The following is a 25,731-nucleotide window of genomic DNA, read 5'->3' on the forward strand; positions in this document are numbered from 1 at the left end:
ACTCCCCCGTCAGGTGTAAAGGAGCGACTTGGACACTCATGCATGAAGGAAACATGAGTTCAAGTCCGTTGCTCTCCCCAGGTTGGCGGATTAGATAATTGACACAGGGGTGAAACATGGGTTACAAAATCGTGGGATAAAAAAATATAAAAATAGATCTATGCGCGCATTACTACTCAATATCCGATGACGAGACTTAACACTAGCCATAGCCTATATTATACCAAAAATCCTGTTCAGCTGGTCAAAAGCTCAAAAGCTCTCTATCAGAAAGCGAAGGTATAATATGCAAATGAGTCCGACTCTGACCTAGATACATTAACGTCATAATAGTTGACCCTGATTAAATTAATTCAAGCTCAATTAGCCTACAAACTTGATGTTGAAATTCAGACACAGTTGAACATTATAGGCTAACTAGTCTGTCATACCAATCTGTTTTTCCATTAGTTATGTGATCCATCCAGCCATGAAGTTTGTAGGCCATCAATAATCAAGTCATCATCATTACAATTACAAACTGCCAAGTTATTTACACATAATGGAATGATGAAAATGACGTGCCTCAACCCCCACCTGCTGGTTAAACAAAGGCACTACAACAACTGGCATCGATATGAACTGTTGAATCTATTGTATAATATAAAATGTGCATGGTCATGATATCACAGTAATGCTATTGTTTTAGTATTACTTTTAAACCTCTTGCATGTAGAAACACCAACGTTAAGATAAATCACACATGTATTTTAAACTTCAAAGGCACTTTAATACTTCTTTCTGAAAGTATTTACAACTGTGTGCATAGCAACAAACATTTGCCAGAACTGTACCTGTTCTTCCAGTGACAAGAACTTCACATTTAAAAACATAACATTATTTATTTTTTTTAACCAATGAACATCGAACTAAAACAAAAATATAAGTCTAGTGCTAAATTGTATGCTAGAACAAGTGCTTATGTATATACGTTTTAATAACAACAAGAAGCAATGATGCCCCTGAGATGTTTGCGTTCATTTTAAGGCTTCGGTCAAGAACGTTACAGCCCAGTTGTCCAACTCCCACTTCCTCAGAGTCAGTCCGTCTTACTTTCACTCAGTCTCCAAGTAAAGGAACTGGTGGTGAAGGGGAGATCTATATATGCCGAGCAATTAGTGACACTCACTCAGACGTACCTCAACTGGACTGCTCCCTTCTGAATCAAACCCTTTCACGCTTATAAACACAGGTATGGCCTAGGGATGGGATTCTTTTGGATTTTAACGGTTCGTGCTGAATGGTCCGATTCCATAACAAACCAAAAAATTATAATCAAGGACCACCATAAATAACAGAGTGTACGAATGGAACCAACCAAATGGACCCATAAGGACCCATTTGTTTCCATGCGTACACTCATGGGTCCATTGGGTTCCATTCTTACACATTCGTACAAAATTATAACATTTGAGAACCATTTGTATAGCAAATGGTTCCAAATGTAATAGAACCTATTCTGGTTCCTCCGGTTACGGATCCCAACCCTAGTCATGTCTTCTTCCTCAAAAGCAAACAGCGTCACATAAAACTATTAAATTGATTAAATAAAACAAAAATGCTGAACTTAAGGGACTTTGAATCTAGTGCTCATCAGCACTTGATGCTAATATACAGTGTTTTTTTTTGTTTTGTTTTGTTTTTCCTTCTTAGGAGGCACTAGACTGTATTTTATCAAAAAGCAAGACTACAAATAACCAGCAGTTTTTCTGACAAATTGAATAACAACTCCTCTGTAAATTCTATTCCTGGTCTTTCACTGTGACACATTAAATATGTCCTTGGCAAAACCTGAGGCCCAGAGAGAGAGAGAGGAGGAATAACACAGACTGTGTAAAAAAAATAAAAAATAAAAAGGCTCCAAGTCCATCTCAGAATTGAGACGAGGACATTCTGTACAGCAGGAGACATCATACACGACGAAAATAAAATAAATACCAGTGCTGTCAGCAGAAGATCAGAACAAATTAGAATGTCTCTCTGAATAACCTAATGCATCTCTAACCTATAAACTTGGAAATAAAAAGAACATAAAATAGCTATCGTTAACATTAATAATCCCGTCCCGTTTCAACGCAGCATAATTGGCGCGTATATTTGCAGTGGCTGGCCCCTCACACCACCCACCCACCCAAACACAACTCAGTCCCAACAGCCATGAGGGCAAGTTTTACATCACATCCAGTACAATTTAAAATATAGATTTGACAGTAATGCAGGCAGTCTGGATCACACCCACATGAGCTGGATCAGGAAAGGAAATACACTGAGAATGGTCTCACTTGACAAAAAAAAAACGAATAGCAAATAGCCACTGTAGACGGTATGCAATTATGCAATGTAATGCAATAGACTGTATGCAATGCAAACCCCCAACCCTTACATTCAAATGCCAATTTTGAAGTCTTCAAGGTGGTGAAGTGATTTGACTTGTATCAGATCTTTAACAAATACAAGCCATCAAGGATAAGAAATGGACACCGGAATCCCCCCCCCCCCCCCTTACCAAGAACACTTAAAGCCCAGCCTCTTTTGAAACATTATACCCCCTCCTCACTAGAGTGGTGGTCTCCAGCGCAGCCCATCCTGGGCTAGACAGTCATAATGCGCATGAGGGAGTAATTGAAGCGTGTGCGTGTGTGTGTGTCTTCCTTCCCTCTCTCCACCCTCCTTGATCACCGTGGCAACAGGGCTGGGTCCGACGCCTGCGCCGGATTGGCTGTGTCAGTCTGGGCCTCCGAAGGGTGGGTGGGGGTGGAGTTGTGGTCAGAGGTTAGAAGTGTCTGATTGGCCCTCGCCTTCTGGCAGATCTCGGCATAGCTTGGCTTCTTGGACTCCTGGGCCAATCAGAGCAAGAGGTGAGGGGTCAGTGTCACGCCCAGCTAGGTCCCACACATGTTAATGGCTTCATCTCAATCAGCATTACTATCGCTTTAGTGCACAAAAAAAAGAGCATGTCTTCCTGGAGGAAGCAAAATATAAATGTCACAACTGAAAATGGTAAATGGTGCATTTATATAGCGCCTTTATCCGAGGAGCTTTACATAGATTGAGAGACACACACACACACACACACACACACACACACACACACACACACACACACACACACACACACACACACACACACACACACACACACACACACACACACACACACACACACACACACACACACACACACACACACACACACACACACACACACACACACACACACACACACACACACACACATCTAATCTTAAAATAACAACCAAAAATATAGCCCAACTACAAGCTCTCGATTCTAACTAAGACATTCTTCCATAGCAGAAATGCTGCTGGCTTCTGTGATCATGATTACTAATCTGGAGTGGTCATCTTAATGATTTGGGTTATACAATAGTTTCATGCATTGTTCTAAATCAAATTAAACTGTTAAATATTGCCAATATATCATTGTTCTGTAAACATGAAAAGGCAAGTGATATTCCTTTGTTAAAATAAGTGTTAAAGAACTACATATTCTCCTAGTTATGCGTTTGTTCAGTAACATGCTCTCTCCAGCTCTTTATTAAACAGAAAATGCATTTTCAAATCGGGATACCAATTCTATCCAAACAGGATGGCAAACTCATACAGGCAGCCACTGTAGACATTTTTAAAGCACAGCTCAAGACATACTTCTACACTCTTGCTTTTAGTTGAGCCTTTAAAATCCATAGGTATTCAAGATCTCACTGCGGCGGCGGTGGCTCAGGGGTAGAGTGGCTGGAGCCAGTTCGAACCCGGGCTCCCCCAGAGTTAGTGTCGAAGTGTCCTTGAGCAAGACACTGAACGCCAAACTGCTCCCGATGTGCTAGTTTGTGCCTTGCATGGTTTCCGCTGCCATCGGTGTATGAATGTGTGTGTGAATGGGTGAATGTAATGCACAATCTCTGTAAAGCGCCTTGGATAAAGGCGCTATATAAATGCACCATTTACCATTTACCATTTGTACTGCTATAATTTTAATGTTTTATGCCTTTGCTTTTCTTGTTTTTCTCTGTTGCTCTTTGAGCTGCATTTCATGTCATGAAAGGTGCTATACAAATAAAGTTCTATTATTATTACTATTTTAGTTATGCAATGAATTCACATAACAGATCAACACAACACACTAGAACTACTGCAGTCTTTAGGGTTGATGAACTGTCTCACCGTGATTGGTCCATTGTCCTCGGCCAGCTGAGCAGGCTTGGTCAGAGGTGACGATGGCATGTGTCCGTCAGTCGCCTCCACTCTCTCTTTAACACACCTGTGGAGACAGGACAGCCATACTGTGAACCACTTAACACACCTATGGAGACAGGGCAGGACAGTGAGTTCCAGACCCACAGGAACGCACCCAGGGTGCCGGCCCGATTCCGGCGAGCCGCCCGCGTCCGAAACGCTTGAGAAATGACAGAGTTACCGTGTGGGGGTCCCTCTACTGTACACTCTACTGAACTGTGCTGTACTGTACTGTACTGGCACACCCGAAATCACCATATATACAGTTAATATGCGCGTGTGTGTTTGTGTGTGTGTTAGGTTGTGCACAGGTGGTGAAAAACAACCATGCTGTTTTCGTGCTCAGACGCACCCACCCACCCACACACACATAGCTCCGTAAGGGAGTGGTTGCACCACAATTCCAAAAATTAGAAGTAGAGGTAATGAAAATAGCCGACCTACAAGGCCACAACACGGCGTGAAGCGACGCATTATGTGCTTGTAGATCTACTATTCTCGCTAGTTTGTGTCCTGGGCGAATATCTAATTTCTGTTTTGGGTCACGGGCTGAAAAGTTTGGGAACCACTGCTGCAAACCATGCCGATACAATACTGATTGAATAGATGTGTATTGTCTATAGTACTATATGATTGGTTCTTAAAGTGGGGTCAGGTCACGGGGCCCCCAGGCGTCCTTGGGGAGGTAACCCCTAACCCCTCCCCAGCTTTATCAGTTATAGCATTACAATAATTTTAACCTCTTAATCCAAATAACCACATAAATCTTCCAAAATAATTGGCACAACTCTACCATTTTGATGATAAAAGGCCTATAACACACGTACGCACAGTGCCGCACAGGCGCACACACACACGCGTAGTGACACACACACACCTTCCTACTAAAGAGGCTCTTGCCCAAGTCTAGAACAAATCACAAACTCAAACTCTTTAGCCTGGGGTTTTAATAAAATTAGCTTGATTAGCGGGTGCAACAGTTAACAAAACTAATCAATTTGAAATATTAAAATCAGACCAGTCTGAAGTGAGTGGTGCAACAGCGCCACCTGTTGGTACCCTAAACATACATACGGACGGACATTGCTGGTTGTAGGAGTGGTTGCACCACTCAATAATATGTAAATGTTTATTTCCTTTTGGGGTTCCATGCGGTCCCCAGCTAAATGTGTTAATACGCCATTACAGTAAATTCAACCACTTTATCACATAATACTGTTACTGTAGCTATTTTATACCATAGCTATTTAAAAAGAACAAGCTTGCAGCTTGTACATCTGATATCTTTGAAAATATTTGAAAAATGTTTGGACATTTTTTAATGATTTCTTTGTCCAAAAATAAATCTTCTCGTCTGGGGTTTTGAGAACCACATTGGCAGCCCCATGAAAGCTGTTTGCGTTCCTCTGATACTCACTGTGGTGGTGCCTCTGCGGGGACGGGGGTCTTCTCCTGTGGCGCTGTGACCGGCTCAAAGCCTCGCCAGGTGTCAGCCGCCGCTCTGGCACACTCAGCGGGATCGCTGTGTGTGACCGAACCCTGGAAAGGAAGATTAACACTTCTAATGCTGCTCATGCTGTGTGAGCGTGTGTGCCGTTTACTCAAGGCTGGAGATACCCAATGGAACAGCCTGGAAACGGCATGTTAAATCGACATCGAATTTGAGGTCATTTAAATTAAGGCCCTGGTCACTGGAAAAGGTTCCGGTATAAGATGGGTGGCATAGTTTATTATATTAGCCAATCTACAAGCTCACGACATGTCAATGTAGATCAGCAAGTTGAACTATTTAAAAATGCTTTTCAAAACAGTAAAATATGGCTAATAGGTTTAGGGATAAGGGGTAAGATGGTGCGCAAGATTGGGCAACGTAACGTAACTGCAGCCAGCCAGCGGTGTTGTTGAGCAGCCTGTGCCGCTCAGTTCACATGGGTGTGATTTGTTTTACTAAGTGGTTGTGTATGCTCGTGAAGATTTAACTGAATGTTGATTCTTTTTGAATAAACAAAATAAATCATTTTGATATTTCAAATACCTAAAACTAAACAGTGTTTGTGAGACTGATGGAATAAGTCAGTGGTTCTCAAAATGGGGTCCAGGGACCCCCATGGGTCCTTGGGGGAGGTTCCAGGGGGTCCCCAGCAAAATGTGTTAATATAGCATCACAATCATTGTAACACCTTTATCCATATTTTTTGCTCCGCTTTTTTTTTGGGGGGGGGGGGGGCCTTGACATGAAAAGGTTTGTAAACCACTGGGATAAGTGGTACTGCATGTGTATGGGAGTGGAGGAGAGGAGAGGGAAGGATCCAGTACCTGGTTCTCCTTGTTGTTGCCATGTGCTAGTGGTAGAGCTCTGGGTGTGAGTGGAGGGAAGCTGCTGAGCCCCAGTTCAATGGTCGGGGTGGTTGGTCGAGGGGGCGACTGGGACAGCGTCTTCTGTAGGGATGGGAAAAATTACATAACGTCACGATTAACACATTCTGGGCGGGAACCCCCACATGACGTGTAGCCTCGGAAACCCAGACGTTTTTATTTCCAGGGAGAAAAAAGAAAGTATGGGGCCGAGTCCACTTCAATTCAGCATAGAGTAGCGCAAACGTCGATCACTCTCTGCTGATTTCTGCCTATGCCATAGAAAGCATAGGTGGACCCCAGGCTACATGACGTGCTAAAGCAGCTGAGATACGTAGACCAACTTCACGAAAACGTACTATTATGGGGACAGTACAATAAAAAAAAAATATATATATATATATATATATATATATATATATATATATATATATATATATATATATATATCAATATCGCCTCAGTCGGGTGGAAACCTGGCCACAACAATGACTTCAGGATTCAAATTTAAAAATAGCAAAAGTAGCAGATCCACAATCGAGCCTCCGGATTTGCTACTTTTGCGTGACGCTGTGGTACAATCAAGTAGGGCGTTAATTTACGAAAAAACACAAAAAGTCAGAATTATTATTTATTCCATTGTGATCGTGTCACGTACACTTGCCGCATCTTTGTCCTCCGACCTCTTGTCGTCTCTCCTCCTCTGGCCGAAGTTGCCTCTCCTTCAGAAAGGGGAAAAAAACAGGTGGTGAAATGTTTAGAATTACTTTTCCAGACCTCAAAATGGGTTCTTTAAGACCTGAGGTCGATTCGGCGAATTACTTTTCAAGGTAGTTGTCAAACACTGTTGCGTGCCAAAGAGGACCCCCAAAATGTAATTTATTTGCCCTCCCCCCGCTCCCCCATCTGAAAATGTTTTCAGATGCAAAATGATTCAACATTCTTCAAACACTTCTTTAAATAGATATATTATATATAAAAGGCAAGATGTACAAGCTCGCAGAGTGGCACAAACTGATGCTTGTACTTGTACATCTGCTACTTTTGAATAACGTATACAATCTAAAATGACACGCAGATGCTCTCCCACACGACTAGGTCATTTTGTTTACCTTCCTCTCTCCGTGCTGGGGAAGGCCTCCGTCCTGTTGGGATTGTTGTACTCGGCTCTCCCGCCGCCTCTGCCCTCGCGCCGCATGTTGCCTCGCGCCCACGACCTGTCCAGCCGGGGAGGGGTCGCCGGGCCGCACTCGGAGGAGGGGGAGGAGGGGTGGGAGGGCTCACTGAGCTGGAGCGACGCCTGCTCCATGGTGGCCGGGGGTCGCTTTTTGGAACCTCTGCAGGGACGAGATGAGCCTCGTTAAACATAACAAGGAGTTGGTCATAACGAAATAGTAACTAGTAAAAGACAGAGTACAGGATGAGGTACGTACCGGATTCTTGGGGTATTTGGTGCTTGGTGCTGTTTGAATTTGGGCCCCTTTTGGACGCCATTCGTAAAGTCCTTCAGAAACGGCGCCATCTGCCGATGAGAAAATGGTCAATGCATGCAAGCAGCAAAGTAAAAAAGTCACACTTGTGTGCCTTTGATGAGTTGACCTGCTGCATGCACCCACTATCAATCAACTACAGTTGGGTGCCACCGATATTGTCCCTTATCATTTGACCCATTTAGGCCTGACCTCAACATTTTAAAAAATCCTTCTAAATCCTCCAGTTTTCTGAAATAAATATTTTCACGATTTTTCAAAAATAGCAGACCTACAAGCTCGTAGCGCGCCACTCGGTGGCGCGCTATGAGCTTGTAGATCTGCTATTTTTCAATAGCTAAATTATAACATAATGTTTAAAACACCAAAAGGGGTTCCCGCCCAAAATGGGTTAACTGTCCTTTTGCGCAGATCACGCAAACCACAGCAAAAAGAAAAGGACAATATCGATGGCCTCCAACTGTACATGACGTCACAGTCATTTATTTTGCCTTTGACTTGGCCTAAAAAGTTTAGGCGGAATAGCTTGGAGCGGTTAGCAGCGCTCAGAAACTGGTGTGAAACACAATACCTCAACTAATAACATGGGCAAGGTTGTGATAACCCAATGGGTTACATGGGCTGCAGTCCAGGGCCCCAGCCACCAGGGGGCCCCTGATGGAGCAGGATTCAATAGAGAGAATAAAATAAATTAGCCCTTCGCTAAACCCCACCCCAATAGCGATTGTCCAATGCCAATCCAAAAGGTTTAGCAACCGTTGCTAAGGATGGCAAGCTTTCGTCACCCCATAGCTGTGTCATTTTGCATGGCTGTGTTGTTGAACAGTCACATACACAGCTTGCCTTAATGTCGGGAAATTACAAGACTGACCAACCCAGTTGATGGCACTAATACTAATAACCGTACTCTTACATGAAGCATTAAATGAAAACTCCTTGGACGTCGTACGTTGATTGAGTTGGATACTGATGCTCCCTCTAACATTACCTCGTAGTTCTAGTTCTTTTTTTACCATGATGCCAACTGTACATACTTTCCATCTTTTTTCTTAAATTGGTTATATCATGTTTTGACAAAAAAAAGAAAAAGAAAATGTTTTTCATGCCAATAAAGCTCATTTGAATTGAATATAAACGGAGCTAGGCCAGCCACCAGAATATACCCTGCATACAAAACAGGCTAGCTGGCCGCTTTAACCCAGGCTATAGTTTGACCGGGGTTCTATTTGGGGTTGTTACCACTTGCTCTACTCAGGGAAGATCAGAAGAACTGAGGTGAGCATACAGTACTTGGGTCCTTTCAATTAAAAACAAAATGCAACATGTACAATAGCAGTAGCACGGCAAATGATGCCCTAAAACCTATACTGTATGACAAAGCCAGTATTAAATGGTGCATTTATATAGCGCCTTTATCCAAGGCTCAAATTGCCTACTGTTCAGTAGTCAGTAACTGCACTAGCCTCGTGTAGTGAGTGATACTAATATCACTGCATGGATATTAGTCTCGTCCCTCTCAGTGTTCGATTTTTTCCCCCACATATTTGAATACTGGGCCCTGGTTGGTTATACTATAAGCAAAAGGATGATCAGCACACCGGTCCTTGTGAGGTGACAGCCAACGGGAGAGTTAATACTGAATGGAAAAAATTGTATAGCCGCACACTCATAGCTGCCAATGCATAAGGTTTAACGAGGACACAGAGAAACCAACGTTTCAGACAGATAATACTGCCTTCTTCAGGGAAGGTTTACCCTGAAGGAGGCAGTATTATCTGTCCGAAACGTGTCCTCATTAAATCATATGCATTGGCAGCTATGAGTGTGCGGCTATACAATTATTTCATTCCCTGGTTGGTTATAGCCGGGTTCCAGAGGAATCTGGTTGGCCGTCACCATTTGGGCCGTGAAGTCCTCCCACAATTGGGAGGGGCCAGACTTAATCTGCCTGGGACAATATGCATGGCAAAGGCAGATGAATAGCTGGCTACGCGAGGCTATGACTGCACAAGAGCAGCCTCGTTTTTGTGGGGCACTCACCAAAGCAGGATCCGGGTACCCCGTCATGGCCGTCGACCACGCCTGATTGGTCAGATCGTAAAGTTGGGCGGAGCCATGTTGCGGATACGAGGGCGGAGCAAAGAAAGGGCTGAAAGCTTGCTGCGGGCCGGAGGAGGAGGAGTCCAGCGGCGGCTGGGCGCTGTAGCTGCTCTTGGGGGCGTAGGCCGAGGTGACCGTCATGGTCTTGCACTTGATTCTCGCCAGGATGGGCTTGCCCTGGAACAGCCGCACCTCCTCCCGCAGGTATTTGTAGGCCTAAAGTTCGTTGCACAAAAACAGCAAGATGGCATGCATTACAACAGTTGTTTTTGTTTCTTTTAGCATTTTTATCCAACGATTTTGCAACACGTTTTTTTGTTTCACCCAGTGTCAATTATCTAATGTAATCCTGGGCGTTACACTCCCTCTGCCAACCTGGGGAGAGCAACAGACTGACCTCATGATTCCTTCTATGCATGAGCAGTCCAAGCTGCTTCATTTCACCTGAGGGGGGAGTTTCCCCGGTTGGACACGTTATTCCAACCAGATATTTTCAGTCTACTTCTTGTAGATCGGCAATTTTCTAAATATTTTTATACATGAGAAATGAGACATTGTGCACAATGAGTACTTTCTACTTATCAGTCAATCGTTGAGTACGCTCAGGCTTGGAGTACGCTCAGGCTCTCCTTCAGTCTCTTATATGCAAATCCAACAATAACCACGTTATCAAAACACTTAACAATACTCCTTTGAAACAGGTTGATGATTGAAGTATTTGGGTTCATATATATCTTCTTCCCAAAAGGACTTTCAAACTAGGAAGGGTATGGCCTGGTCAGCCTGCAATGACATGCATAAAATCTGGTCATCCCAGCTTAGTAAGAGGTTCAAAGTAAAAATATTTAGGACGACCGTCAAGCCGATTCTAAATATGGCTCAGAGACATAGACACTTTGAAAGAAATTAGAGAAACGGCTGGATGGCACTTACACCCGCCTTCAAATGAGAGCGCAAAATCTCTCTTGGAAGAGCCACCCATCGACTTCTCGAATATACGGCAACCTTCCCTGTGTTTCTTCACTAGTCCGATCCAGAAGAACACAGTTTGCTGGCCACTGCTATAGAGCTGATCTTGAGGTTATATTTTCTTCTCTGGAATCCTGCCTCAAAGCAGACCAGAGGTAGAAAACTGTCGTCCCCTGATGTCATCGCTAGGGACACATGCATCAGTAAGCAGGAACTGGGGGTGGCAATGAAGGACCGGGAAGTCTGGCGTGGCATTGTGAAATCCATGATCTCGACCGCGGGCGAAAAACGATGATGATGACTTTCAACTTTTGGTACTTTAAGTACATTTTGATACCAATACTACAGTACATTTAACCCAAGTACATTTTGAATTCAGGACTTCTACATGTACCGGAGTGCAGTATTGATGCTTTTACTTAAGTAAAACAATTGAGTACTTTTTCCACCACCGTACATTACCTGCTGTGCGTCCTCCTCAGACTGAAAGGTGACGAACCAGTTGTCGTTCCTCACACACTCACAGGACAGGAACGTAGGCTGGTTCTCCCCTTCAAACAACGCCTTCACCTCCTGGAGAAAGGAGCGACGTTCGCTTATTTCCACATCTCATTCTGGAGTGAAGCTTTTCAACAGCAATACATCAAGGGTTCCAAAACCTTTCATGACGAGACACCCCCAAAATAATCATATTTGAAATGAGGAACTCCCCCCCCTCCCCCCCCAGCCTGACAAGGCACTTGTATTATTTTATTCTAGGCATTACATTTAGTTTGACTTGGTTCCAGATAGATATGGTGAAAATACTACAAGCTCGCAGTTGCTCGCGGTCGCATTGCGAGCTGGTAGCTCTACTATATTCACAGAATTGGCCTCTCTCTTAGGTAATACTTGCCAGTAGTTTGTTGATTTGTTTTGATGCAATAATTTCATTTTAGAGGTATTAAAAAAGGTCTTAATGGTCCTTAAATTGTCACATGCAGATAACCTAGTGGTTTCTTTACTGTTGAGTGAGAAAACAATGTTTTGCACATCATCGAATCATCTGGGGACATCCCAAAACATTCTACGGATCCTCACTGCAATAAAGTGTGAGAGAGAGAGCGAGACAGACAGACAGACAGACAGACAGACAGACAGACAGACAGACAGACAGACGCAATGACAAATATTCCTAACGAGATGTTTTTGTTGTGTCCTTGCCTCAGGAGGGGTGCATTCTGGGATCTCACGGAGGATAACGATGCAGCGGCTCTGATTGGGCCGTATCTTCTGTCCACACGGAGACACCTGGACCTGTGGCAGGGCTGCCGGCCAATGAGAACACAGGAGAGGGTCAATGTGCTGTATCAGGTATGTCATCGTGACATGGATTAAAGCAAAAATAAAATCCCACGACTGAAACGGTGTGCACCCACACTACTAGCGCCGTTATGTCAATGATTATGTTTCAGTCATATTGTTCCTGCCGTTACATGCTGCCAATTGGGTGAAGAAATCACAGACTGAGGCTTTAACCTTTGCTTTTATATGAAATATGTGAGACCATAGGGTTTTATGGAAGATGCTTCTACACATAATGGTAGTTTGACCACTTGGAATGCTCTAATCGTAAAATAAGCAAAAGTAGTCTATTCTACAAGCTTGTAGAAATGCTGGCATCTCCAGAATCCAAATGCCTGAAATCAGTCGTGGCGACTAAGAACTTTAATCCATGTAACTCCCTTAGCACAATACTCATTGCCTGCCAACGACAACATCTGCTACGGTGTTCGGTGCGCCACCATTGAATGACAAAATATAAATGACACAGGCAGTAGTGCTGAAATCGCTCACATTTGAGAATGTCGGAGATGAGATCCTGATCTGTGGTGACCTTCTTGATGTGGTCGAGGTTGGCCAAGGTGGTGATGGGAAGGTATCGGTCACCGTCCATCTGGGACACCAGGTAAAGGTCGTTGGTCAGGTTCTCCCTGTGGGACAGAGTCACACAAACAATGGACATGGATTAAAGCCAAATAAAATCTCATGACATGAAAAGTTTGGTTAGGAGGAGGCGAAGTCCTAATCTGCGATCTGTGGAAACATTGTGAAAGGAGCCCGCACACACACACTAGCGCTGTGTTTCATAAACAAGCTGTAAACAAGCTGTACACAAGATGTAAAATAACGACGTTTTGGTACAGCCAGCCAGTTTGAAAGAAATTGCAGATTGAGGCTTTAACCTTTGCTTTTATGGAATATCCAAGATTGTTAGTGTTTTCTAGAAGACTGAATATATTCTAATCTTAAAATAACTTATAACAAGCTGGTAGATAGCCTGTTTTCGGTCAATGACATGACAGAATTTTATCCATGCAATCACGAGTTAACAAAACAAGAGAAATGAGAGTTCTGATTACAATTACAGTTCTGATTACAATTTCAGTTCCTCTGACGTCTGTAATCTGGAGAGAAAAGTACATTTTATGACAAACTTTCATAGAAAAAAAGTGTTCAAGAATGTAAAGTTTCACGGTGTGATCACTGATCATGGAGAAGAGTTAAAAGGAGTGCTTTTGAACAGATTTAGCTTTTCGTGTGTGTGTGTGTGTGAGAAAGTATTACATTCTAAAATGCAAAAGATAAAGATAAATGCAAAGATTTTCATATGTCCAGTGTGTATCATTATCCAGCGTTACACGTTTTTAACATGTACCCATTCCAGGCAGAATGGGCTATATGCACACAGAATAACTCTTCCTAGGTGTTACCAATGATACTAATTAAGGCTGTTCCATTTAATGTACAGTGGTTTTCAAACTTTTTAAATTTCAAGGACCATTTGGAACCCACTCAAGGACACTTTGAGACCCCCTGGGGTAGCAGAGTGTTTCCAGTGAGCCAACATGCACAATAGCCAGGGGTGCACACAAAGTGCTGCTTATAGCATCAAAATGTCATGGTTGTTTGCAGCAATCTCATGAAACATCAACATCGATCTTCAGTCTTCACACACTCAACACTGCATTCCCTTGAGTACACCACACTACACGCGGTCGATCGCATAAACTGTTCGAGATACACAGACAGACAGACATATGCACAATGCACATGAATACATTCCTTGAATTAGGATACATAGATGAAGGAGATGCTGACATCTGGACAACCTACCGAGTCAGGCAGGACTCCAACATGCTCTTCAGCTGCTCTTTCATCGCATCTGAAATCAAGAGGAAAACCAATTTAAAGCATTAAGACCTGAGGCCGATTATACAAAATGTCTAAATCCTTCTTTTTATAGGAGTGGTTCTCAAACCTTTTCATGTCAAGGACCCCCAAAATTATATGTATTTGGCCGCCGACCCCCAACTCAAAATATTATGTTCCAGGAACTTCCAGAAGCAAAGATTTGAGTTCAAAATGTGCACAAATGTTCATGATAAAAAAGCAGATCTACAGGTTCATAGCACGGCATGAAGTGACGCGCTATGAGCTTGTATATCTGCTATTTTTGAATAGCCAAAGTATAAACCAATGTGCTATATAGCTAAAATCGAAAATGACACAGATGTGTTTTAATGGGTTAAGCTTATGCAGTAATAGGTCCACTGCAATGCTGGCACTAGCACTAAAGAACAGGAAAAAAAACGTTATATTGGCGATATTTTTTAAAAGTTTTTCTCCCGATCCGATTCCGATAATTAGATTTTTCCTGACCCGATATTTATATCTCTATAGAACACTTTGCCATATCACAATATCCAAAATCACAAACAATATCCAGTCAAATATCACGATATGGATATAATATTGATACTAGGGATGTCCCGATCACATTGTTTTGCTCCCGATCCGATTCCGATCATTCGAAAATGACGTGATCGGACCCGATTTCCGATCATGTGATCGGATCGGGACAGCCCTACCCGTGACCTAATGATATGCATTTCTATATTTACACTACCTGTGAGAGGCGTGTCAGGGGGCTGGCCGTTAACCACAGGGGGTTGATATTCCACAGCGGTGGGATCATCTGGCACCACAAGGCCCATGTTCTCCAGCACATATTTAGCTTCATAACCTACAGAACCAGACACAGAGCAGGACGAGTCGTCACACCCAGGAATGTGCAAATTCCCCCCCAAGCATCCTTCTTCTCAGAACTGGCAGCTAATAGCTTGTTAAGCAGAATGCATCCTCCCCATAAAAAGCAGGGAAAGAGAGATACTCGCTGTTCTTTCTACAGTATTGGTTCATGGAGGACTTTGTGTGTGGTGACACAGGACACAACATAACTGAATACCTTTCATGAACGATGGCAAGTAATCTAAGGTTTAGTGCAGCAACTACTCAACATGTACTGCCCTTTAAATCTAAAAGAAATGAGAAATTAGTAGAAAGAAACACCTACCCTCTTGACTGGTCAGCATGCCGTCCATGTCCGGCCAAGATTGTGGGCTCTTTGGGTAGTCGGGGGGGACATCCAAGTTTAAGGTGTTGCTGGGCCATACCTCAGCATTGGGATTAAGGCCAGGGACAGTGGATGGTTCCTGAAATGACAACAAACATATATAGTAGAGCAAGGGTCTTCAACAGGGGGTTCGGGACGCATAGGAACTTCTTAAATTAACCACCGAGCATCATTGGACTCTACCTTCACTTTTATGAGGGGAACATTAGCCGAAAATAGCAGACCTACAAGCTCACAGTGCCTCGTGGTTCAAGGTGTTGTGAGCTTGTAGATCAGGGGTCGGCAATAGGCGGCCCGCGGGCCAAAATTGGCCCCCCAGAAATAATATCTGGCCCGTGAGATAATTTTGAGAATTTTTTTTTTTTTTTTTTTTTTGTAATATATTTTTTTTTTTGTTTTTTTTTTTTTTTAAAGTCAATATGGTGCTGACACGACGTTATGCTGCTTTCACACGGGCAGATGCAAAGCTACACTAGTACACCTAGTCACAGAACAGTGTCGTCGTTAAGCAGCAGGAGGATCCCACTGGCAGCACCTGTCCGTTTATCATTAGCACAACCACGAACGTCCAACACTAATGATAAACGGACAGGTGCTGCCAGTGGGATCCTCCTGCTGCTTAACGACGACACTGTTCTGTGACTAGGTGTACTAGTGTAGCTTTGCATCTGCCCGTGTGAAAGCAGCATAACGTCGTGTCAGCACCATATTTTTCCAGCAAAAAAAAAAGAAAAAAGTTGATTTATATTGGTCAAATAGACCCGAATTAGACCCGAATTAGACCCGAATTAGACCCGAAATTTTTCGCGCACGCGCGCTTCGCGCGCGTGCGCTCCTCCACGGGCGCACGCGCGCTGCGCGCGCGCAAGCGCCAGACGGCCGGCCCGCGATGGAATGTCTGGGAATAATATTGGCCCGAGGACAATCTCAATTGCCGACCCCTGTTGTAGATGGACTATTTTCAGCAAAGAGAGGTTTGGTGTAGAGGGATAAAAGAGCAGACTTTCCAAGTTAGTAGTCTGAATCAGTAATCTTTTTGAGTGTCTGTGTGTCTGTCTGTCTGTGCAAAAAAAATGAGCATGGTTGCTACGGTCACCCAGTTCACACGGGTGTGATTTCATTACGTCAGACCACAGCTGATCAGGCTATATAAGACCTTACACCACTCAGTTCACACGGGTGTGATTTTTTGTTTTTGTCTTGCTCAAGTCTGCTCAGATACGTGGGACAAAAGTACGTCATTAGAATGCCTTAATCTAGACTACTAACGTGGGAAGTTTGGAAAATTCCTTTACACCCAAAATATGGGTGTAAACAGCTTAGTGAATGGGGCCCAATCAAACTACTTTTAGTGGTCACAGTGTTCCTTTTAACAGTGAAATAAAGCTAAACTAAATCAAAATGTTTTAAGCATTCTGTTCAACTTTAGCTATTGAAAAATAGCAGATCTACAAGCTCATAGCGTGGCGCGCTACGAGCTTGTAGGTCTGCTATTTTTGAAAAGTCGTGAAAATGTGGTGCAACACACACACACACACACACACACACACACACACACACACACACACACACACACACACACACACACACACACACACACACACACACACACACACACACACACACACACACACACACACACACACACACACACACACACACACACACACACACACACACACACACACACACACAGTTACTTACGGCCTGTGGGTATTCCATGTGCCAGTCCCAGACGCAGGGTCCCTGAGGCATGACGGTGCTGTAAGGGTACGCTCCGAGGAGAGCCATGGACGGCTGGAGCTCCGACACCGCAGGGGGGATCTGCTCCACGGGGCCGCCCGCCTCGCCATCCTCCTGCCCGAGGTCAGGGCTGTTACATCATCACAATTATGTCAGATCAATCATTTTGCATAAGCGTCATAATCGTTTTTAATGGCGGAAATAGCAGATCTACAAGCTCACAACACGTAGCAGTGTCTGTGAGTTTCTAGATTGGCTTCATAAGCGGTGAGCTTTTAGATCGGCTATTTGCAGTACATTTTAGTATGAAATGATATGGCCTATTTTGGCCATAGTACATTACATTATTTATTTTCATTATTGTATGTGTCATTTCTTTGTATTTTTAAGTTATTTGTCATATGTGCCCCATGCAATGTTTGTTTACATCCTAAAAGCCAGACATAATTTTTATGTTCCAATGTTCAAAGGAAAAAAACGAAATCGTTTTGACAATTAATCAAGTAAGAGTTCATGATGGTGGAAAGTAACTAAGTACATTAATTTAAGTACAATTTAAGGTATTTGTACTTTACTTAAGTATTTCCAATTTTCTATACCACAACATATCCGTCCAAATATTGTACTTTTACTTCACTACATTTATTTGAAAGCTTTAGCTACTAGTTACTTTGTAAATTTGAATTATTATTACAAAAACAACCACTTCAAAAACAACCACTTCAGCCCTATATACATTTCGGCCATTTGAAAACAGATGCGACGCACAGATCTTGTACATCTGACATTTTCAAAAGATCATTATACATTTGATCAACATTATACAACTTGAAACAGGACATTCTGCATAATGAGTACTTTTACTTTTGGTACTTTACTCAAGCACATTTTGAATTGCAAACTTTCACTTGTAACAGTATTGCTATATAGCAGTATTGATACTGTTACTTAAGTAACAAAAAAACAAGTACTTTTTTCCACACACTGGTGACAGGCCTACCTGAGATTATCCAGGGACGTGTTCTGGGCCCACGCCCTGCAGTCTGCCTCCAGCTTTATCCAGGAGTTGGGGTACAGGTGGGAGAGAGCCGAGTCCGCCTCATCTCCCAGGAGCTCGGAGACCATCTCCCGCATGCCTCCTTCCCTCTCTCCCTCCTCGGCTCGGCTCCTGGCCTCCTCGGCTGCCGTCGGCGCACGTTGCGGCTCCTCCTGGCCAAGGAGGTGGATCTCGTAGGACGGAGTTGACGCGTACACGTCGATCTGATCGGGGTCCACCTCCACCGCCGCCAGGTCGCGGTTCCTGTTCGCGGCCGCCGGGGATCCGTAACCTCCGTTACCGTGGTGGCCGAAGGTGTCGGTCGCCATGTCAGCGTTGCCGTCAGCTTGTGTAACAACACCGTGTGTCACAACACCGTGCAGCTCGGTGCTTTCACTCGGTGTGCCGACACCTGAGTTGTGGGGGGTTTCTGAACTATGTAAGGCATCCGATACGGGGGTCTCCTCAAATAACACGTGCACTGCTTTCTCTGTACTATTCTCGGCGTCGCCGTTTCCACGTAACGCCTCTCCTCCGGGCTGAGGGGAATCATCAGTAGGGCCCTGCAGACTGAGGTCAAGGAGGTCAGGCTGAGGAGAGCCGGCGTTAAGAGCGGAGGTCGATAACTGAGGCCCTTCGGCGAATGTGTGAGGACTTGACGTGTCCACTTTGAGGTCGGATTCCTGCACGTCACACTCCAAAGGCGATGACGAGTCACCAGGGTCAAACTGAGCACCCGGCTTGACTTCTGGGGCTTCCTCCTGGCAGGCATTCGGTGCTTCCTCTGGGACATTTTCCATGGTCATCATCACCAGAGGGCTGTGAATTTGACCATTTCCAATCTCCGTAGATTCGACTCCACGTTCCGGGGTCAAACACCCCTCTTGACCCTCTGTGACTTTGCATGTGAAGAGGGAAGTGGGACAAGAAGAGAAGAGGGGCTTTGAAACCTCGCCTTCGGTGATGCAAGGTTCAGTAGGCGAACCGTGGGTGGAATCCACTAAATCATGACTGCTCTTGTGGTCTTCGGAGCGCACAGTAAGTTGAGAGGACAGTCCCACGTCAGGAGAGAGTGTCACGTCATCGCCGTTCGTTTGTGGGACATCATGACCGATTTCGAGCTCTTCCGCCGCCTCTTGGGTTTGAATTTGACCGGCTTCACCGACGGTGCTGCAAGGCTCTGTAGGCGGGTTGTGGCTGGAATCTGTGGAAACGTGACAAATTGTGTCTTTGCAGTACAAAGAGGGGCAGCTGCTCTCGGTCGTTTCCACCTCTGTGTGGAGCTGAGAGGAGAGTCCCGGGCCAGGAGAGAGAGTCACAACAGCACTTGTTTGTGGGAGATCCTGAATGAGCTCTTTCGCCGCCTCTTCGGATTGAATTTGAACGGCCTCGTCCCTGCCCGTTTGTTCAATCGGAGCGATATCACACGGCGCTCTGTCATTCTCGGCAGGCTCTGTCTCATTCTCATCGTTTTCAACACTACAGATAACATCACAGATGCCGTGATGTCGGTTGCCGCAGTCAACGCCACTCTCATAGGGCTCAGTCGCTGAAACTTTGGATTCCTGGTTATGTTTCGCGGGACTCACTTTAAACATGGGATCATTTGAATTCAGATCTAGTCTCCACAGCGCGTCTGAGCTACTTCGGCGAGGGTTGACATCCGTGACATCAGAAAGAGGCGTGGTGCTGTAGTCGGGGCAGAGGACGAGTTCGACAGGCGGCGATGACACCTCTGAGGTTGTCGAAAGCGAAGACACCTCCGTCAGGGTTGTCTCTGCCGTGCTGCCGAGACACACGTTGTCGTCCTCGGTGCCTTCGTCTCCAAATGGCTCTCTGCCAATATTCACAGAGAAAGCATGGCTTCGCGGCCGTCGATTCTGCGTGTGCCGCTTTACAGCATAGTCGTATTCACAAAGGCTGTCGTCGGAGTGAGCGGACTCGGACGGCGGAACCTCGGTTTCCTGATCCAGTGTGTAGTCGTCTTGCTTCTCCTGGGAGGCGTCTGGCGTCTTCTCTTCGCCACCGGAGCATCTCTCCTCCACAGCCGCTCTTCGGTCGTGTGAGCATCCTCCCGGCTCCTCCGAGTACACATCTCTCTCAAGCGGGGCCTCCGTACGCGCACGTTCCTCCGTGACCATCTCCTCTTCCACACTCTCTGCTGTGACCATCTCCTCTTCCACACTCTCTGCCTCCTCCGGCGTCGGCGTCGTCACCCTCTCGCCTACTCCCGCATTCTCGTGCACGTTCTCGCGCACATTATTCTCTCCTGCACGTAAACTTTTGCCGGGTCGCATCGTCAGTGGCTCTACTGTGTTGGGGGTCGACGACACATCGACACTTTCCGTGCCCGGCGTCTGCAAAGGCTGGCGTGTGGAATCACCAGAGGCTCGAATGGATGTCTGCAGGCCTTCGCCTCTACAACAGTCACCGGACGCAGGCGGCAGGTCACGCCCGGGGTCGACCAGCTGTGGAGAAACAACAGGCTGAGGTGAGAATGCATGCTGTGCAGAACATAATTCAACTGTGACTAACGGTTCAACTGTGCTCGATTTGAACAAAGTTGGCTCGTCCGAGTTCAACGGGCAATTATTTACCGATTCTACAATGGCGTGTGATTTGTCGGAGACTGTGGATTCTAGGGTGTGCGACGCGCAGGGGAGCAGGCGCTCCGCTAAGCGGGACAGGTCAGCTGTCGGGCCCTCAGCTGCTTTCGGTGGGTCAGCTGACTGCTCGGGCTCAAGGTCATCGGCATCGATGGAGCAGATGCTGTAGAAGCTCAGCGTCCTCGCCCCGAAGCCCCGGCCCAGCGCCGCCCCGACCACGTCATCTACCTCCGCATCTACCTTGTGCCCGGCAGCTCCGGGGGGGGAATCCCGCTCCGTTCCCTGTCGACGGCGTGCGCCGCTGCTGGCCGGAGGTGGCTGCGTGTCCGTCACTCTGTCGTCACCGAGAGCGGATATCCTGACGGGAGGCGTCCCCCAGCCTGCTGCTGGCTCCTCTTGCACGTTGCCTTCTGGGAGCCGGTTGAACCAGGACGCCCTTAGCGCCGCGTTCTGGATAATCTTCTGCTTGACGGGGCCACGCGACGAACGCTCCATATAGGGAGACCCCTCGTAGCCGGCCTCGGCGGCCGGTGTCATGGCCGCCTCCCCTGTGTCTGTGTTTGTGTGTACGCCGGCGGGGTCGTCCGATTTGACAAGATTAGCCCGCGCCGCCGCCTCCTCCACGTGCCCGCTCCCTGGCAGAAGATCCCCCTTGCTCCACGTGGTGTGGCTGTCACCGGCGGCTACACCGAGCCTCGGCGGCTTCTTCAAGCGTGCCGCTGCCTCATCCTCTTCCGCAGGCTCGGGTCGCCCTGGCCCCGTCCGCTCAGCCACTCGGCACACGTGTTGAGCCACAGCCGAGGCATGCTGCTTGTGCTTCTCTCCCACGGCCGTCCCGTCAGGGAGGGAAGACTGTAGCAGGCCGGTCCTCTCACTCGGTATCCCGGGGTTCAACTCCTTGCTAAAGCAGCACCCCATCTTCTTCAGCCCTGACTGGGACTTTAAGTTAATAACGTAAAAACACCAAAAACACACCTAGTAGTAGTCACACACGCTTTCCCCCTAAACACAGCAAAAGACACAAAACAACAGTCAGCAGCTCCTCTCCCTCGCTCAGCTACTCACAGAAAGAGAAAAGACCCCCAGCCCCCCCTCCCCTCTGGTTTTGCCCCCTCCCCTCCCTTCCCATTCCCCATCCACTCATTCGCTCTGCCCCCTCCCCTGCCCAGAATAGCACATGTGAAGGAGCTCAGATGGCCCTGCCACTCAAGAGAGCGCTCCACACACGACTTGGGGGAATGTGTGTGTGTGTGTGTGTGTGTGTGTGTGTGTGTGTGTGTGTGTGTGTTACATTGTGTATCATTGTCTGTGGGAGGCCTAGTTGGGCTATATTAGAGATGGGTCAGCCACATGGCCGCGCAAGCAGCCATCCAATCCCAATCCGCACTCCTCCTCTTTGCTCCCTCGGACCCTCCCCCTTGTTCTACATTCCATCCCACCATCCCCACTTCCCGTCCGCCCCCCCCTGTTCTCCCATTTTCTTGCCCTTCCTCCCCACTGTCACCTTCCGCTTTCTCTTCCATCAGTTTGGCCACCCATGACCACTTCAGCCCGACCCCCCGACCCCCCTCCTCTGTTACTCCCAGTTACACACATTCTCCCTCACTCTCACTATCTGTCCCTCTCTCTCTTGCCCAGCAAGGCCATTGGGCTGTACTGGATGAGGCATTGTCTGAACTATGACATTCATTGCACTGTGTAACAACAGGGATACATTTTTAGAAGAATATTCATGACTCACGTCTGAGTGCGTGCGGCGCACGCACGCACGCACGCACGCGCGTGCACACACACACACACACACACACACACACACACACACACACACACACACACACACACACACACACACACACACACACACACACACACACACACACACACACACACACACACACACACACACACACACACACACACACACACACACACACACACGTGTGTCATGTGTGTATATATATATATATAGTTGCATACAGTATCACGGTTCACATTTCATCGTGGCAATGAATATCAAGTATGCACTGTAAGTTGATCTCCAAAAACAAGTACTTGACTAACAACTGCAGTGAGTGTGAGGTAAAACATGTGTAGTCAGGCCTGTCACGTGTATTGCATCATGATCACCTGATCGCAATTATTTAGCATAAATCGATGTGCATAATTGTTTTCAAGTTGAAAAAATGTTTTGAAATGTTTTTTAAAGTTATTAAGTTCAATGCCAAAATCAACACAATTGAAATTGTTAATCACAATTATTAATTGTCAACCTAAATGTTGGTGACAGCTGAGCCCTAATTGTACTGTGACTGTACTGTACCTGGCTTTGGTGTCCTGTATCCAGCGTTAGCTGCACCTGTAGATCAGGTGAACCCAATGGCTTCTGGCCTGACGTCATGTGGCTTGTGGTTGGAGCTACTCCGTGGGACAGATGGCTGTTGGATGGTGAAACCATTTTTTATTTTAGAGATAGAGATAGATAGATAGATAGATAGATAGATAGATAGATAGATAGATAGATAGATAGATAGATAGATAGATAGATAGATAGATAGATAGATAGATGAGCTAATTTCTGAAAGTTTCTGTCAAAGAATTCCGTGCAGATTATTTTTTAAGTGTTGGAGGCGTTTGGAAGCGCTCGTCGTAAGTCACTGAATAGCCCTGCGTACCACCCGTTTCAAATTTGCACATAATGTAGGAGGCAGCAGACTTTAATGAAAACGAGTGCTTCCAAACTCAAACACTTAAAATAATCACCTGCATGGAATTTCTTGACAGAAAGTAAATGGTAAATGGCGCATTTATATAGCGCCTTTAACCAAGGCGCTTTACAGATATTGTGCATTACATTCACCAATTCACACACCGATGGTGGAGGAAACCAAACCATGCAAGGCACCAACCTGCACATCGGGAGTCTTGCTCAAGGACACTTCGAGACTAAACTGAAGTAGCTCATAACATGTGTATTGTGTACGGTGGACACAAATGTATGTATGGTGAAACAAACGCTTTGCAGATTGAAAGAGGATAATTCAAGCTTGCCCTACAGCTGCAAAGTTGGTGAGTTTAATGTCGTTTAATACAAGCAGATCAGAAATTTCTATTTGAATCAATGGGCTGGGCTGTCAATTGCTCAATGGAGGGCATTGCAACTCTAGATTCATCCCATCTACTATATAATGCGCCACGTCTCTGCATGCGTACGTGTGTGCGTGCGTACGTGTGTGTACGGTTGTAATGCACGTAACTCAAGAACTGTTTGACCCACCGACTTCACATTCGACACAAGCGCTCCACACCCCCACAGGGAGTGCAGTGCCAGGTATCGAGTCGGTCGGACCCACGGTTCTCCAGAACCACCACAAAAGGCTCTGGTCAGGCTCTGCCAGTGGTCCTAATGAGGCCAACTCCTTTCACTTGGGCCAAGCTCTGCCAGTGGGCCTAATGAGGCCAACTCCTTTCACCTGTGCAATTTCCAGCCTCTGCCTCAGCCAATTGAGGCTCAACCAATCAGGCTCTGCCAGTGGGCCGAATTGATTGCCAAGTACACTTTTCAGTTGGCAGGCTTCACACACACACACACAGGCACATACACAGATCTCCATGTGGGACACCGGCTGACAGTTAAAACGGGTGCTATGACAACGTATATTAGGTTCCCAAGTTGCATCGTTCCCAAGTAGGCCGGTGGCCAACTGAAACGGGCACGTACAGTACAGGTCTAGTTATTATAAAGTCACACTCGCGTGAAGTTAAGGGGCTCTCTCTTATCATCACATTCCGTGCTCAGCCAATCACATCATCACATTCCATGCTCATATGGACATACACACAAAGCTAGTGTTGCAAATTGCAGCTAATGTCTGGGGACACCCAGGCATCCTTGAGGGACTTCCAGGGGCCCAGGGGGTCCACAGCTAAATGATAGATAGTGAGGAACCAAATTACCAAATTACCCTGTCCCTTATGGGTCTGTAACTCAGATCGAGTGTACACATCATGGAACAAAAATGGACCCATAAGGCTTAAAACTAAAGGGTCCATTTGTACACTCATTTGTACACTCTCAGAGTTTAATTAACATTGATTTGACAATATGAATGAGGGTCCCAGAGATAGAAATGCATGTAAAACTGGGGGTCCTTGACATTAAAATGGTTGAGAATCACTGATAGATGAGCCGTAAACATCTTATCTTATGTGTCAATTTAGAATCCTTGTCTTGACATGAAAAAGTTTGAGGCACTGCTTAATTAAGTGGAAGTTAGCTGCGCGCACACACAGAGAGAGCATGTTGTGGCTACTAGCTAAACAATAAACATGGTGTTTATCCGGACTTTATACGTTCAACGTTTACCTTTAGATGATGATGTAACTTCATAAAAGTGCCCGCGTGCTTTGTTTTGACGGCGATATAACATGCACGTGCATTACAAGCGTTTTTAGTATGTTTTCTCTCTGATGGATTGGTTGATGATACGAGAAAAGAGCACGATCTTACCTGCTGGTCACTGTGTGTGTGCGCGCGTGTGTTGTTGTCAGGGTTGCGACGACAGACACACCCCCCTCACACACAGCCAAACACATCCACGCCCATGTTACCGGTTCCTTTCCATCAACCATGGAGTGACTAAACCTAAAAGATTACATTTATACAATTAAAATTAAAAGTAGGCA

The 25,731-nt window shown here is 45.7% G+C and overlaps 1 protein-coding gene across 4 annotated transcripts; it reads right to left on the bottom strand.

The window, feature by feature from the left end:
* Positions 1-760: 760 nt before the first annotated feature.
* On the bottom strand, positions 761-25,661 carry LOC306913590 (uncharacterized protein). Of its 4 annotated transcripts, none has more exons than XM_079490349.1 (18): positions 25,556-25,661; positions 23,369-23,483; positions 18,407-20,910; positions 17,368-17,536; positions 15,604-15,742; positions 15,157-15,273; positions 14,364-14,412; positions 13,044-13,180; positions 12,411-12,514; positions 11,670-11,780; positions 10,179-10,454; positions 8,082-8,170; positions 7,761-7,985; positions 7,307-7,370; positions 6,610-6,732; positions 5,711-5,832; positions 4,222-4,318; positions 761-2,876 (listed from the first exon to the last, which is right to left on the bottom strand). In XM_079490349.1, the coding sequence occupies exons 1-18, from the start codon at positions 25,639-25,641 to the stop codon at positions 2,715-2,717; spliced, it is 4,689 nt and encodes a 1,562-aa protein (XP_079346475.1). In that variant the 5' UTR covers positions 25,642-25,661; the 3' UTR covers positions 761-2,714. The 4 variants fall into 4 exon arrangements, with proteins under 4 accessions (XP_079346475.1, XP_079346476.1, XP_079346474.1 ...); XM_079490350.1 differs by lacking the exon at positions 25,556-25,661 and adding an exon at positions 25,412-25,545; XM_079490348.1 differs by lacking the exons at positions 23,369-23,483; positions 25,556-25,661 and adding an exon at positions 21,040-22,095 and having other exon boundaries at positions 7,313-7,370.
* Positions 25,662-25,731: the final 70 nt, after the last annotated feature.

Source organism: Electrona antarctica (genome assembly GCF_951216825.1).
Source record: "Electrona antarctica genome assembly, chromosome: 20".
Taxonomy (NCBI): domain Eukaryota; kingdom Metazoa; phylum Chordata; class Actinopteri; order Myctophiformes; family Myctophidae; genus Electrona; species Electrona antarctica.

What these genes read in the sequence shown, in the direction of transcription:
- LOC306913590 (XM_079490347.1), bottom strand. Translation starts at nt 21,966, where the DNA reads ATGGGGTGCTGCTTTAGCAAGGAGTTGAACCCCGGGATACCGAGTGAG. An exon ending in ACATGGAATACCCACAGGCC is followed by an intron (nt 15,743 to 17,367) that starts GTAAGTAACTGT and finishes TTGTCATTTCAG; the next exon opens with GAACCATCCACTGTCCCTGG. An exon ending in GGTACCCGGATCCTGCTTTG is followed by an intron (nt 8,171 to 10,178) that starts GTGAGTGCCCCA and finishes TCTCATCGGCAG; the next exon opens with ATGGCGCCGTTTCTGAAGGA.